Consider the following 16,702-nt stretch of genomic DNA (forward strand, 5'->3'; position numbering starts at 1 on the left):
TCCAGATATGGATCTAGCGACATTGCCCACCCACACAGATATTAGACCTATTTGAATTCTGTGGTGTTTCAGTACTTGACTGTAATGTTGGATTTCATCATTGCTGGCTGTTACCCTGACACACCCAGCATACACGTCTCAAAGGCTGCTACAATATGTCTCCACGCTGGCTACACACAGATTACACATCTGGATACTGACCCGGTCATGATCACAGCTGCATCAGGGCATCTGACTTTACCTCACACCAATGCAACAATGCAGACAGTCTGAGACTGAGGATTACTACTCTACAAGGGAATTTCATAAGAATTTTAGTTTCTGGCTGCCACTGAATTTCAATATTGATTTGAAAATGACTGATCACTTTAAAGGCAGACCTATGGCCAGTTCCTTTTGTACCTCTAAGATTTAAGGAAGATGATCCACCATCTAATGGTCTACTGATGGTCCAGTGTCGGTTTTTTTCCTTTAGGGTCCCCTAAACTCTGTCCAAGGAGATCATGCTAATTATTTTCACTTTCAAAAAAACCCAAATTCCCTTCATTTGTGCTAATTTTTCCATTTACCAACTTTTGTGCCTGCCCTTACAACACCACTGGGTCCCTTCAGTGCTCATCAACAGTCAGAAGTGTAGGTTTAGGTAGGTTTGATTAAAATGATTAAAATTCATACATGTCATTCCTTTGGTCTAAGACATCCCTACAACACTGGTAACCATGAATCACTCTTCTGAGTCCAAAAACTAGAACGCTGAAACTCAAATATTTCTTAACACACCATATATATATATACACATATATGTATATATACATATAACAACAAACATGTCCGAATTTTTACCCGATTACCCGATGGCTTATCCAGATCCAGTTGGATCTGGATAAGCCATTTGAATTTGATGACCGCCCGTATTTATTTGAACACGGAGTACACGGAACTACACGGATGCAGAGCTCATTGAAACTGAAGAGCGGACGAGGAGAGAGGGAGGGAGCAGCAACAGGCAGAGGAACATGTCCGAATCCAGCTAAAGGTAAACACAAACGTTCATTTCTCCTTTCCGTTATGTTGTCGGATAATTATACTAACAATCCGAGCCTATCTGTGTGAAAAAAATGCACTTTTAGTGGACGTATTTTGATGTTGTTTGACGCTGTCTGAGTGCCCTATCATTTGTACTAGCGCTCACGGGCTGCAGGCAGGTCAGCCCTATCTTCGTACTGGAGAAATGTCAAATATTGAACATCCTATCACTCATTTAGACAAAAGTAGATTGGAAAATAGGGCCCAGGTTGAAAAAAACATTTGTTCCCCTTTATGCAGTAGTCAGAAGTTGGTGGACAGATAAGATGTTGACTGCAGAAATGAGTCACAACATTTCCACTGTAGATTCAATCTAATCTGATCTGCCTGTCACAGTGATGAATGCTGTAACATGCATGAATCAATACTGACATTTTATTTAGCTCTTTTATTTCCATGTAAGTGAAGGGCTTTGAGCTGTTGGGAACACACCCACTGCTGGCACCATTGGAGGTTTTCAGCTGCTGCTCGCATGTCTAACTGTCCATTGACAGAATAACAGAACAAAAGTTTGCAAGTAATCAATGTAATCTGTGAATTTGCTACTACTGTTTACTTCTCTTGTACATTGTGCATCATCCTCTGTTGATGACACATCCTTGATTACAATAGTTTAGTGCAAAACTGGTGGAAACGTGGGCTGGTCCACTGGATAGCACCAAAGTTCCAAGAATCTTGAGTGGAACCAGTTCAAGAATCAGAGCTAATTCGTTGGAAAAGGGTTAAATGTGATGCTAAAGTTTGCTACTCACCATCCGAATTCCAGATCAGACGGACGGCCAGGAAGTCCTGCAAGTTGTTAAGTAGGGTGTATTTTACCCAGAAGTGCTCCAGAGGCTTGACAGCACTAGGACAGGAAGCTGTCATCACCAGCCGAGGACGATCCAGGCGGATACTGGGCAGTGAGTAACAACTGGAGATGTATCTGGAGGGAGAGCACAATAGTATTTTCATTTCTTTTAATTGATGGCCTTTGTTATATCGTCAATGATGGCTCAGTTTCATTTTCCTGCTTTGACATGTTCTACAGATGATTATTCTGCTACACTGTATTCACTGTAGAACATTTTATTTAAAGAGACCTGCTAAGTGGCCAAATTCTAGTTGTCTGACAGAAGAGGAATAGTTACCTCGTTAAAGGCAGTGTTGGAGTGTACCATTGTAACACAGCCACCAACGGAATTTCCAAACCCTGCAGAAATATAAACAATACATGTATTAGGACATATGGTGATCTAAAACTATTACAAACATCAGTGAGCCACACCGTTGCACTAGGTGCTTTTGGAGTGCAGGAGGCGCTCCTGAAGACCTTCTTTGACATGGTGGTGGCATCAGCCATCCTTTACGGAGTGGTCTGCTGGGGTAGCAGTGTCTCGGCTGCAGATAGGAAGAGACTGGATAAGCTGATCAAGAAGACCAGCTCTGTCCTGGGATGCTCTCTGGACTCTGTGCAGGTGGTGGGAGAAAGGAGGATGACAGCCAACAACTCCCACCCCCTGCAGGAGGAGATAAAAGCTCTGGAGAGCTCCTTCAGCGATAGACTGCTTCACCCAAAGTGTGTGAAGGAACGCTATGGCAGGTCCTTCCTGCCTGCTGCTGTCAGGCTACATAACCAGCACTGCTCACAATAAACTGCAACATGGACATTTTAGGGAAACTATGGACACTTCATAAACACCATTATAAGCATTACTGTCCCCCTTGTTGTTGTTTATTTGCACATACAATCACTTTGCACTAAATATGCTCACTTTAATCCATTGCTCATTTTTATCCACTTCTCATTATTATCCACTGCTCCTCATTATTATTATCATTATTGTTATTATTCATTGCTGTTTCTTGTATTTTTTGTACTTTCTTTGCATGCCTAGTTTTTTAAGTTTTTAAATTTTTAAATCTTGAATCTGACTCTTTCCCCTTGACTGCTCTAACACTGGAATTTCTCAATTGTGGGATCAATAAAGGTGTATCTTATCTTATCTTACTTCATTATGAACACACACACACTCACACACTGTAGTTTTAGGGTTCCCACACATTTTAAAGATACCAAATTTCAAAACCCTTCCACGACTTCTCAAGGACTACTGGTGACACTTCCAATACCTCCACAATGAAAAACAGGAACAGAACTGTACAGTGCACTTTACTCCAAATGTCTGGTCCATGGACACATTAGAGCAGTAGAGCTCCCACAGCGGGGGAGTGACAGCAGACAGTTTGGTTGGCCCATTGGTTCTTTTTCTTTCTACCTTTAGAGCAATTAAAAACAAAATCAAAGTACTCATTGGTGCTCCAGCTGACACCCTTGGCTCCGAGTGACACCCTAGTTCCATTTAAAAAATGGGGCACAATTTAAAAGTGAGGCAAAGGTTTGACACTTTGGGATTCGTGAGCCTATGTGTTAAGTCACACTGTTTTTTTTTTTAAACATATCAGATTCAAACTCTATTCAAACATAATACCAGCGACTAGGGGTGTAACAACACACGTATTCGTATTACACCACTTGTACGAGGCTTTTGGTTCAGTATGCATCACAAACCAAACAATATGATAAACTATATTATTACATTTGGAAGATAAAATGTACAGCTCAAACTATGTTTAATATAATGTTCTCAACAAGGCAGCCCACAGGACAGAAAAGACAACATGCTGTCTCCCCCTTCCACCCATTTAACATTTTATTCTAATGAGACATGCTGGGTGGCAGCTTCGCTAACCTAGCTTGTTGAAAGACGGTTGGGAAGATGTGTCTGATGTTCTTCTGTTGTGTCACATCAGTGTTGCACAGGCTAAAAGCAGGGCTCGTGATTTACGGTTACAAACTATCATTAATGAGGAGGTACAAGAGGAATACAATTACTGTTTAGCAAATGGACTCTGTGTTCTCACTGTTGAGTGATGAGATGACTAGTAGCAGCCAGTGTTGCTGGAAAGCGTGATTGGGACAAACAAAGATCTTCCCGGGGGACGAAAGAACACAGTGAACTCACTGTCGTCGCATCAAAGGACGCTCCCTGTTGTTTTCCTGATAATGCTACATGGTGAATAACAAATCCGTGTTAAGAGGAGAGCTACTGAATGTTAGCTCTAAGCAGCCGGTGGCCGCAAATAACAGCTGACGGAGGTTGCATTGAGTTATAATATGTGTTCAAACCCAATTCAGTAACTTGAAATACCATCCTGCGGTTGTATGCCCCCATCACCAGTCAAGTTTCTCTTACAGTTTACATCCACGTCCGACAGCACAGACGACTTATACAATCAGCACAGTTTCAAGGCGAACACCCAAGATTAGTGTCACCAATCAAGTATCTGACCAACTAGTTCCCTTTCTGTTCCTGAGTTATGACGTTAAATAATGGCCAGAAAAGTGTTTTTTTAGAATGTTATGATGTCACAGGGAAGTTGACCTTTGACCTTTTGGATATAAAATTCCATCACTTCATTATTTTAGCCATGTGTCAGACATGTGTGTGAAGTTCTGTCATAATTAGCATATGAAATCTTGAGTTATGGCCAAAAACATATTTTGTGAGGTCACACTGAACTTGACCTTTGATCCATGACCACCAAAAACTACTCAATTCATCGTTGAGTCCAAGTGGCCAAATTTGAAGACATTCCTTTGAGCTGTCCTTGAGATATTGTGTTCATGACAATGAGATGGACGCAAGGTTACAGTGACCTTGACCTTTGACCCTTGACCACCAAAATTATCAGTTCATCTTCCAGTCCAAGTCAACTTTTGTGCCAAATTTGAAGAAATTCCCTCAAGGCCTTCTTGAGATAACGCGTTTATGACAATAAGACAGACAAGGCCACAGTGACCTTAACCTTTGACCTATGACCACCAAAAACTCATCAGTTCATCGTTTAGTCCAAGTGGATATTTTAGCCAAATTTGAAGAAATTTCCATGAGGCGTTCTTGAGATATCATGTTTCCAAGGATGGGAAGTACATATGTATGTATGTATGTATGTACAGACAGCCCACAGCTATCGCCAGCGCGTAAGACATAAAAATGAGTATTGGGCAAAGGTAAATTATAAGGTTCTCGTTATGTGTTCAAGATAATCTTGTAAAATGTAGTTTCTGGTGAGAAATTTGAATAAATACAGCTGTTTGAAGAAGAAATTTGTTGATGTTTTCACAGCAACAATATAAAATAGATATGAGAGAGGGAATTATGATGTATATATAGTAAAAAGCAGGTAAAGCAGTATTTAAAGATGTTTTTAATGTGAATGGTTATATTAAAGGTTGTTTCTTAAATATGTATGATTGAGATTGTGCCTATTCAAAGGTAGTACTGGTAAGAAGACACCGCAAAAGATAAGTCACTCAGGGGTACACTGTTCTAGTCAAAAATATCATACTTTATGATGTTAGTTTTCATTAATTTATTAATTAAAATAACAAAAAATTTAAATTAACAAGGAAAAAATTAGGAAATCTCTCTGCCATTTCTACTTTTTTGCTGTATCAACAACGTACCGTACCGTGACACCACTGTATTGTATCAAACCGAACCGTGAATTTCTTTGCACCCTACCTGCTGTGGTAAACAAAATGTCACACATCGACGCATATTAGTCCTACATTACATCATCAGCAACAGAAAATAAATTCACAGTTATGTTACATTACATGGAAGGTTATCATAAAAGATTACTTGAAACAATAAATTTCATTACACACAACTTTTCAAAAACTTTCAAGGATTTTACTGATTCTATGACTTTCCCAGGCCTGGAAAATGAAATTGTGGAATTCCATGACTTTTCTAGGTTTTCCATGACTGTGGGAACACTGTAGATTATGTTGACTTAATCCAACATACACCGTCCTGCTGCCACAAATACTCATTGGACCACTGAATGTGGATTAATCTGCTGCTGAAATAGTCCTGAACAAATGCACTATTTACTTGTGTTTAAGTAATGTTTGTTAAAGACTATTATGTCTAGCTATTTGAGGAAATTGCTCAGCTTTATCAAAAAATGAAACTGCATGTTTGTGAGACAATTTTAAAGATTTTCCCTTCGGTTTCCTTTTAGTGCAGCTACATTTTCCAATCCAAAATTAACCCTTGGTTTATAAACTATGCCACAGGATCACAATACTTGGCACACACAAAAACTTGGAAAGATCTCGATGTCTTATAATTCACAGTTTGTAGCTCATTTGTATTCACAACACTATGATTGGTAAAGCAAATTTACTTGTTATCTAGAAGACATGTTGACCTCAGTGAGAGTGACTGATTGAATACAGTTGAACTAAAGAAAGCTGCCTTCATCATGTCTTCTCACCTCACTGGAGTCCTCCTCTGCTTTGTCTTGTAGCTGCAGCTGGAACAGGAAGTTCTGCTCCTCCAGGGCGCTGAGCATGCTGGGTAAACGTGATGACTCACTGTCTATCCGATAGAATGAAGCCACAGTTACCTCAGCTGATTGGTGGCTTTATTGGGAAGTGGAAACAAAGAAGCGTTTGTTAGGTGACTTTAAAGGTCACAAAACACAGTTCCTGATTTGACCGTATGCGGTATTCTGAATTGTATAGGATATATTAACAAATCGTCTTCTTCTGTGCATTAACAAAACATGGCATAACAGGACTGCAGTGCTAGCAGCTTTTTGAGGCCTCCTGAAGCCCCTCTCCCCTCCCAAACAAAGAAGAGGTGAATCTTACTCAATTGTCCCATCCAGCTCCCTTACAGTCAAGATGGTGGCAAAAAACAAAAAGAGAATGTATTTATCTCGTATCGTGCCACTTTAGTGGATAATAACATATCAGGTGTGGAATTAATCTGCAGACGCTCCAGTGAAAATTGAGACCAAACTTTTCAATGGATCAGTTAAGCCACGGCAAAAACATGGACTGTAACAGACAGTAAGTTTTGTTTTTCGCCAAGAAGATTGCTAGAAATGCCTTTTGCTATGTGATTTCGTTAATGACTTGTGGCTCCTACCAGTTGTTTAAGAGGAGTGAGGAGTCAGCAGTCATGAAGCCATGAAACAGTGAATAAAACAGGGATTTTGAAAATTGTGAATCACTGAAACCAAGAGAGATCATAAATGCACACAACAATTGTTAGGTTGATTGGTCCAGTAGTTTGTTAGACTAGCTGTGGACAGACCAGATATTACAGTTAACTAAAACCAAACTAAAAACTAAAATTTGGTGCAAAAAAACATTTACCTTAACTTAAATAAAAATAAAAACTAGACTTCAAACTGAAACAATATTGCGTACTTACAAAAGTAACTGAAATAAAATAAAAATAAATAGGAAATGTCTTCAGTTTTAGTCTTTGTCAATTTGGTCAAATGTGTCAGCATCACAAGTTTGTTGAGGCACTGGTACATATGTTTACTAAGACTGAAATTTGACAGGACTGTGAATCAAATGCCTTCACTAAGAGTTGTGCTTGTGTCTTAATAACTATTTGTAACTTCTTAGATTTCAGCCCTGACAAATATCCATCTAAAAGCTAATACTGCAACGAATAAAAACTAGACTGACACATGCAAACCCACTCTGGAAACAAATCGAAACTAAACTGTATTGGGGAAAGAAACAAATTAAAGAAAATAGTGCCCTGTCATCTGCTCAAACCAATCCTCACCTTACTCCATGCACTGCAACATAATGACTGCCTGTAAGATTGGGCTTCTGACAAAAAGCACTGGGTTGACTTCCAGCAACACCTAAGGCCAATAAATGAATAACTACAGTGGCATGGAAAAGTCTGGGCACTCCTGGTCAAAAAGTTATTTACTGTGAATAGTTAAGTAAGTAGAGGATGAACTGATCTGCAACAGGCATGAAGTTAAAGATGAAACATGCTTTTCTACATTTTAAGCAACATTAGTGTATTATATTTGTTTTCTACAATTTAATAGTGAAAAAGAGGAAAGGTGCACCATGCAAAGGTTTGGGTACTTCAAGACATTTGAGCTCTCAGACAACTTTTACCAGGGTCTCAGACCTTTATTAGCTTGTTAGGGCTATAGCTTGTTCACAGGCATTGTTATGAAAGGCCAGGTGATGCAAATTTCAAAGCTTTAAAAAAAACTTGGACTCCTGAAACCCAGTCCCAACAATCAGCAGCCATGGGCTCCTCTAAACAGCTGCCTAGCACTCTGAAAACTAAAATAACTGATGCCAACAAAACAGGAGAAGGCTATGGGAAGATGGAAGATTTCTGTTCGAAGAGTCAACAGAAAAAAGCCTTTCCCGTGTCCTCATCACAAAATACAGCATCAGAAGCAACATCTAAACAAGCCTGATGCTTTTTGGAAACAAGTCCTGTGGACTACTGAAGTTAAAATAGAACATGTGACGCAATAAGCAAAGGTATGTCATGAAAAGAATATCTGTCCAACTGTTAAACACGGGAGTGGATCAATCATGCTTTGGGCTTGTGTTGCAGCCAGTGGCACGGGGAACATTTCACAGGTAGAGGGAAGAATGGATTCAGTAAAATCCCACCAAATTCGGGAAGTAAACATCACACCATCTGTAAAAAAGCTGAAGATGAGGAGTGGATGGCTTCTACAACGGGACAATGATCCTAAACACACCTCAAAATCCACCATGGACTACCTCAAGAGGAGCAAGCTGAAGGTTTTACCATGGCCCTCACAGTCCCCCGACCCAAACATCATTAAAAATCTGTGGATAGACCTCAAAAGAGCAGTGCATGCAAGATGGCTAGACCCCCCTTGCAGTGCATGCAAGATGGCTAGACCCCCATGCAGGGTGCCAAAACTTTTGCTTCAGGCCCTTTTCCTTTTTTTGTTATTTTGAAACTGTGAAAGATTAAAATAAAAAAGTAACCTTGCTTAAAATATTAAAGAAATGTGTCATCTTTAACTTTTTGCCTTTTGTGAAATCTGCTCTTCTTTTTTTACTTGCTTAGCTATACACAGTAAAAAAATAAAAAAATCACCGGGGGTGCCCACACTATGAGATCACAGTGGGGAGGTTGATTATGCTGCAGAAGGGATATGAGAAGTTTCCAAGGATGTTTTGAAACTATTCATTTATGCATTTTTGCCATTGCTCAGGATTACCACTCTATCATAGCTGCTGTGAGCATAAGAATAATATAGTCAAGTCAGTTACATTTACATTTACACAGCCAAATATCACAAATTTGCCACAAGAGGCTTTACAATCTGTACACCCTCTGTCCTTTGACCCTTTGCAGGTAAAGAAAACACTTAAGGAAGAGCACCTGAGGAGGGGTCCCTCTCCCAAGGCAGACAGACATGCAATACATGTCATGTGTACAGAATAATCATCATATTAATTAAATACTAATCATCTAAGACTAGACTGACACAAAGTGGAAAAGTGTGCTGTGGTCTGACGAGTCCACATTTTAGATTGTTTTTGGAAATCATGGCCATCATGTCCTTCAAACTAAAGAGGAAAAGGACCATCCAGATTGTTCCCAGCTCAAAATTCAAAGCCAGCATCTGTGATGTATGGAGGTGTGTTAGTACCCATGGCATCATGGGTAACTGGCACATCTATGAAGACACAATCAGTGATTTTTCAAAGTCAAGGATGCTTCCTTGATAGGACGGGTCCTTCCAAGTCAGATCATACAGAGGCTAGGCAAAATTCCATCCTAGCATTTGGTGAACACACATTGGAACAGGCTAGTGAATGCCCAGGTGTGCGTCATTGAAGAGGCTCGCCTTTAATTCCAGCAAATCATACGCAAAGAATTGTGGGTACTTCATGTCCACTGAGGATACACACATGCATCCATGAAAATTCCATGAAGGAAGGACTCTGTCCTTCGTAGGGTTGCAATCATATGAGATTTTCACAGTATGATAACAGTCTCAGAAAATAGCACAGTTTCACAGTATAATGATTTTATAGAATTTATATCATTATCAGTCAGAATGACCCATAAAGGAATGAAAATGGAAGGGCTATTTTTGGCTGAACAAACATTTTATTACTATAATTGAAGTATGAAACCATTTTGTTCATTGAAGTATGTATAAAGTATGTGTCTCCCCTAGAATATCTTCTCTTACTCTATAATGACGAAAACTCTGTCTGTCTGTGTGTCTGTTCCATGTTTTTCTCCTCACTGACTTGGTCAATCCATGTGAAATTTGGCACAGTGGTAGAGGGTCATGGGAGGATGCGAATGAAGCAATATTACATCAATTGGCCAAAGGAGGGGCGCTACAGCAACCAACTGAAATTGCAAACGGAATGGGCATATCTCATGCCCCGTATTTCGTAGAGACATGAAAATTTGCACAGAGGTGCCTCTCCTCATGAGGAACAAATAACTTCCCCATTTTGAATTTTTTTTTCTCAAAGATTTTTTGGGGGGCATTTTTGCCTTTACAGATAGGACAGTTAAGCGTGAAGGGGGGAGAGAGAGAGGGGAAATGACATGCAGCAAAGGGCCATGGGCTGGAGTCGAACCCAGGCCGCTACGGCAACAGCCTTGTACATGGGGTGCCTGCTCTATCCACTAAACCACCGACGCCCCCATTTTGAATTTTTTGAAAAACAGTTAAAATTGATCTCTTCCTAGGAAGTTTGACCGATCTGCATGAAACTCGGTGAACATAATCTAGGGACCAATATCTAAAGTTCCCTCTTGGCAAAAGTTGGAAAACTTTGAATGAATATTGCGGAGGGCGTGGCTCATCACATAAAGGTGTATAACATCTCAAGGGTTTCACCGATCACCACGCAACTTTGTAGGCATATGACCACACATAATCTGAGAGGACCCCTCCATTATTGACCCGATCAAACAAAATGGGGGCGCTAGAGAGCTAATTTCCTATCTAGGCCTACCCGCCATATGGATTTTTACTAAACTTGGTAGATATGTAGAACAGGACGCCTCAAGGTGACTGGAGAAATTTAACTCTAATTGGCAACTGGGTGGTGCTATAACAACAGAAAAATGCTTAAAAATGGCTAAAATGCGACCGATCGCTGTGGCTCCCCCTGTGGCCGAATGTTTTGATTTTTTACTAAGTTTTGGTCATGATATGGTATGCTGTACATAATCACGGAAACTGTCAGTGTGTCATTCTGTCAGTCAGTCAGTCATTCTGTCTGTCCCACGTTTTTCTACTCATTGACGTGGTCAATCTATGTAAAACTGCACATAGACACTGAGGATTGGCATAGGTAGAAGGTGACAAAGCCACCAATGGGTATGGACTAGTAACTATAATTAAGGGGAGGTTCAACATCCAGTTGAATTTTTTTTTTACAATATCGCAGATAAGCAAATGTACAGGGTATGATAACAAGGTAATTATAGCACGGTATGCTTTGAAACTGGTATATCGCTGCAACCATAGTCCAAACTTTTTTGGACAGAATTCAGAATGAGTGTACATTTACAAACGAGAATTACCAACCCGTAATTGTATACCTCTGCGCACCAGCCATTTACAGTTTACATCCATGTCTGTGAAAACAGATCTATACAATCAGCACAGTTTCAAGGTGTGCACCCAATATTAGTGTCACCAAGTAAGTATCTGATCAGATGTCTTCCCTTCTTTCATGAGTTATGACGTTGAATACGTTGAACTTTGACCTTTCATTATTTTATCCTATTAGACATTTGTGTGAAGTTTTGTCATAATTAGCACATGATGTCTTGAGTTATGGCCAAAAAGATATTTTGTGAGGTCACACTGACATTGACCTTTGACCTTCTACCACAAAATTCTAATCCGTTTATTCTTCAGTCCAAGTGGACGTTTGTGTCAATTTAAAAAAAAAATCCCTTGAGATGTTCTTGAGATATTGTGTTTACAAGAATGACAAAGATGCAAGGTCACACTGACCTTAAGCTTTGACCCTTGCCCACAAAATTCTTATCACTTTATTCTTCAGTACAAGTGAACGTTTGTGCCAAATTTTAAGAAATTCCCTCAAACTGTTCTTGAGAGATTGCATTCATGAGAATGAGACAGATAAGGTCACAGTGACCTTGATCTTTGACCTATGACCACCAAAAACTAACCAGTTCATCATTGAGTCCAAAAGGACTTTTGTGCCAAATTTGAGGAAATTCCCTTGAGACATTCTTGAGATATCATATTCACAAGGGTGGGACGGAAAGACAGACAACCTAAAAACATAATCCCCCAGTAATCACTGGCGTGGAGGAATAAAAACAATCACGTTTATCAGTTTGAACATCAAATATTTTGTTTTAGTACTGTATCCATTTGAATATAGGTCAAACAGGATTTGCAAATTATTGCATTTTGTTTGTATTTACACAGCGGCTCAAATTTTTTGGAATCGGGGTTGTAGAGGGAAGGAAGTCATATACGGCTGTTGTTCAAACTTTACAGAGCAACCTTATCAGACTACATATGGGGAGTTTTTGGTATAAAAGATACAATTTTGGCAGCATATTCCTTTAAAGTGAATAAAGCGTGGGCTGCAGTTTCTTGCATTGCAGTGAGGGCGGGATGTGAGAATATATGTTCAGTATGTGTAACCATGCCAAGCATTTTCAATACATTAGACCAGCTTGGTATTTGTGTATATGTACATAGACCAAATGTCCATCTGCTTACGGAAGTTTTATTCTGAGAGTATAGTGTAGAAGTACTCACCAGACATTGTCGACTATGAGAACTGAACCATCTGGCATCATGGGGAGGTAGGACGAGTTATAGTTGGGCAGAATCTTCACATCTTTGACACACACCTCATCCTGAGAGCTGCAGTTCAACACTGAGGAGAGATGAGGGGGAGGGAAAAGTTGGCAAGGAGCGTATATTTAAAGATCTGCCGGAGTGAGTGTGAGCTGCTGGTCTACCTTTGAGGACAGTCAGGTGTTTTCCAGAGACAGCCATGAGCTGACACTGCACGCTAGGCGGTGGAAGAACATTCAGGATGGTGCTAACTGGGAACAGAAACAAGACGCAGACACAACAGTTAAAGCAGGGACTCTGCATCTGATTTTGTAAGTCAGGGATCAATAAAGGTGTATCTTATCTTATCTTATCTTATCTTATTCCCCAGAATTATGCTGCCCTACAACCTCATAAATTCCAGGTTTTATACCACAAACTGTTTCAAACTCTTTGGGTCCTGTGTTGAGAGAAACAGAGTGTGTGTACCTTGTGCCTTGAAGGTGTTGAGGTCCTGTCTGAAGGTGTGTGTTGGACTCCTGAGCTGCAGAAGAGTGAGGTAGCCATGTTCCCTCACCTCCACCTTCTCCTCCTCCTGCTTCCACACAGTCACTATAATCTGACAACACAGAGAGTAAGACAAACACAGTAAAGTCAGAATCATCTTGCTGTTGACCTTCATTTTTCTCTTCCCGGTGCATACTGTCTGACCTTGGCTTTAAGTGTGTTGACTGGCAGCTTGTCCAAAGAGACAGTGAGACAGAAGATAACCTGGTCATCTAGCACCAGAGCAGACTGTGGGAGGACAAGCAAGAGACAAGATGCTAGAGATCAATGACACAGAGTTTCATTGAGTGTTTGTTTTGGTGACAATATGTGAAATAAATCAGCATACAGATCATCAACAAGCGGGACAATTACTGTCATCATTGGTTAATAAAAGCGTGAGTTTGGTATTTTTCAACCCTGGCCCCTATGTTCATATGTGTCACTGGTGAAAAAGGTAATTGACGGCATTTTGAAACCATTAACTTACATCTGCAACTTATCATTTCAAACTGGTTCATTTCCAAATAAAATGAAAATTGCTAAAGTAATACCTCTGTACAAAACTGGGAGCAGACATCATTTCACGAACTATAGACCTGTCTCTTTACTGCCACAATTTTCAAAGATACTAGAAAAACTCTTCAACAGCAGACTGGACACATTTTTGGAAAAGCACAACATACTTGAAGAGAATCAATACGGGTTCAAGTCAAACAGATGAACTTCACTAGCAATAATAGAAGCAATAGAAGAAATCACAAATGCTATAGACCATAAACAATATGCTGCTGGGATATTTATTGATTTGAAAAAGGCTTTTGCCACAATCAACCATGATATTTTACTTAGCAACTGATATGGTGTTAGGGGAATAGTGCTTGACTGGGTCAAAAGTTATTTAAGTGGGAGACAGCAGTTTGTGAGATTGGGTGACTGCTCCTCATCATGTTTGGGAATTACTTGTGGTGTCCCCCAGGGGTCAGTATTGGGCCCTAAATTCTTCATTGTGTACATAAATGATATTTGTGAAGTCTCTCAGTTATCGCATTTTGTTCTTTTTGCGGATGATACAAATATTTTTTGGTCTGGGGACAGCTTACAACAATTACAAGAGAACATCACTAAAGAAATGAAGAAACTAAAAGTGTGGTTTGACAGAAACAGGTTGTCATTAAATTTGAATAAGACAAAAATAATGTTATTTGGTAATTGTAGAATGAATACACAGGTCATGATAAAAATAGATGGAGTTGAAATTGAAAAAGTTAATGAAATTAAATTTCTGGGAGTAATTATAGATGACAGAATTAGCTGGAAATCACATATCAAACATGTACAGACTAAAGTCGCAAGAAGCATTGCAATAATAAACAAAGCAAAGATGGTTTTAGATCAGAAATCACTCCACACCTTATACTGCTCTTTAGTCTCACCCTACTTACAGTATTGTGCTGAGGTTTGGGGCAACAACTATAAAACCACGCTATCTCCTCTAACTATTCTTCAAAAAAGAGCAATACGAATTATTCACAAAGTTGGTTACCAGGAACACACAAATGCATTATTCATACAGTCAAAATTACTAAAGTTTACAGACATTGTTGAATATCAAACGACACAAATAATGTTCAAAGCTAAAAATAATTTACTACCAAAAAATGTACAGAAATTATTCAGTGACCAGGAGGGGGGTTATAATTTAAGGGGAAAATTCAATTTTAAAATTAACTTAATTCGAACCACCAGGAAAAGTTTTTGCATCTCAGTCAGAGGGGTGAGACTATGGAATGGGTTTACTATGGAACTTAAGCAGTGTTCAAGCATTAAACAGTTTAAAATAATGTACAAAAACATCATTTTCAAGAGGTACAGGGAAGAGGGAGGTGTTGGAAATCACCGGGTGTTATAGGGGTATTGTTTATTCACGTAGTTATTCTCGGGTCTCTGTTCTTTTTTTGTGCATGTGTACATGTATATGTGAATGCATGTACATGTATCTATGGTCTATGTGTTATGTATGTCTGCATGTATGCAGTGCATATGGGTATGTGTATGTTGGTGCACGTGTATGTACATGTACAGTACAGGCCAAAGGTTTGGACACACCTTCTCATTCAATGCGTTTTCTTCATTTTCATGACTATTTACATTGTAGATTCTCACTGAAGACATCAAAACTATGAATGAACACATGTGGAGTTATGTACTTGACAAAAAAAGGTGAAATAACTGAAAACATGTTTTATATTCTAGTTTCTTCAAAATAGCCACCCTTTGCTCTGATTACTGCTTTGCACACTCTTGGCATTCTCTCCATGAGCTTCAAGAGGTAGTCACCTGAAATGGTTTCCACTTCACAGGTGTGCCTTATCAGGGTTAATTAGTGGAATTTCTTGCTTTATCAATGGGGTTGGGACCATCAGTTGTGTTGTGCAGAAGTCAGGTTAATACACAGCCGACAGCCCTATTGGACAACTGTTAAAATTCATATTATGGCAAGAACCAATCAGCCAACTAAAGAAAAACAAGTGGCCATCATTACTTTAAGAAATGAAGGTCAGTCAGTCCGGAAAATTGCAAAAACTTTAAATGTGTCCCCAAGTGGAGTCGCAAAAACCATCAAGTGCTACAACGAAACTGGCACACATGAGGACCGACCCAGGAAAGGAAGACCAAGAGTCACCTCTGCTTCTGAGGATAAGTTCATCCGAGTCACCAGCCTCAGAAATGGCAAGTTAACAGCAGCTCAGATCAGAGACCAGATGAATGCCACACAGAGTTCTAGCAGCAGACCCATCTCTAGAACAACTGTTAAGAGGAGACTGCGCGAACCAGGCCTTCATGGTCAAATAGCTGCTAGGAAACCACTGCTAAGGAGAGGCAACAAGCAGAAGAGATTTGTTTGGGCCAAGAAACACAAGGAATGGACATTAGACCAGTGGAAATCTGTGCTTTGGTCTGATGAGTCCAAATTTGAGATCTTTGGTTCCAACCGCCGTGTCTTTGTGAGACGCAGAAACGGTGAACGGATGGATTCCACATGCCTGGTTCCCACTGTGAAGCATGGAGAAGGAGGTGTGATGGTGTGGGGGTGTTTTGCTGGTGACACTGTTGGGGATTTATTCAAAATTGAAGGCACACTGAACCAGCATGGCTACCACAGCATCCTGCAGCGACATGCCATCCCATCCGGTTTGCGTTTAGTTGGACGATCATTTATTTTTCAACAGGACAATGACCCAAAACACACCTCCAGGCTGTGTAAGGGCTATTTGACCAAGAAGGAGAGTGATGGAGTGCTGCGGCAGATGACCTGGCCTCCACAGTCACCGGACCTGAACCCAATCGAGATGGTTTGGGGTGAGCTGGACCGCAGAGTGAAGGCAAA

The 16,702-nt window shown here is 40.0% G+C and overlaps 1 protein-coding gene across 2 annotated transcripts in view; it reads right to left on the minus strand.

The window, feature by feature from the left end:
* trappc14 (trafficking protein particle complex subunit 14) overlaps positions 1-16,702 on the minus strand; it is a 32,938-nt gene that overhangs the window by 13,568 nt on the left and 2,668 nt on the right. The window contains exons 2-8 of one of the 2 annotated variants that reach the window (XM_033651693.2): positions 13,477-13,560; positions 13,255-13,384; positions 12,951-13,037; positions 12,745-12,865; positions 6,415-6,562; positions 2,217-2,278; positions 1,839-2,011 (exon numbers count right to left, since the gene is read on the minus strand). In XM_033651693.2, coding sequence (XP_033507584.2) covers positions 1,839-2,011; positions 2,217-2,278; positions 6,415-6,562; positions 12,745-12,865; positions 12,951-13,037; positions 13,255-13,384; positions 13,477-13,560 — 805 coding nt within the window. The remainder of the gene's footprint in view (positions 1-1,838; positions 2,012-2,216; positions 2,279-6,414; positions 6,563-12,744; positions 12,866-12,950; positions 13,038-13,254; positions 13,385-13,476; positions 13,561-16,702) is intronic. The other variant, XM_033651695.2, reaches the window with a different exon arrangement.

Source organism: Epinephelus lanceolatus, chromosome 22 (assembly GCF_041903045.1).
Source record: "Epinephelus lanceolatus isolate andai-2023 chromosome 22, ASM4190304v1, whole genome shotgun sequence".
Lineage (NCBI taxonomy): Eukaryota > Metazoa > Chordata > Actinopteri > Perciformes > Serranidae > Epinephelus > Epinephelus lanceolatus.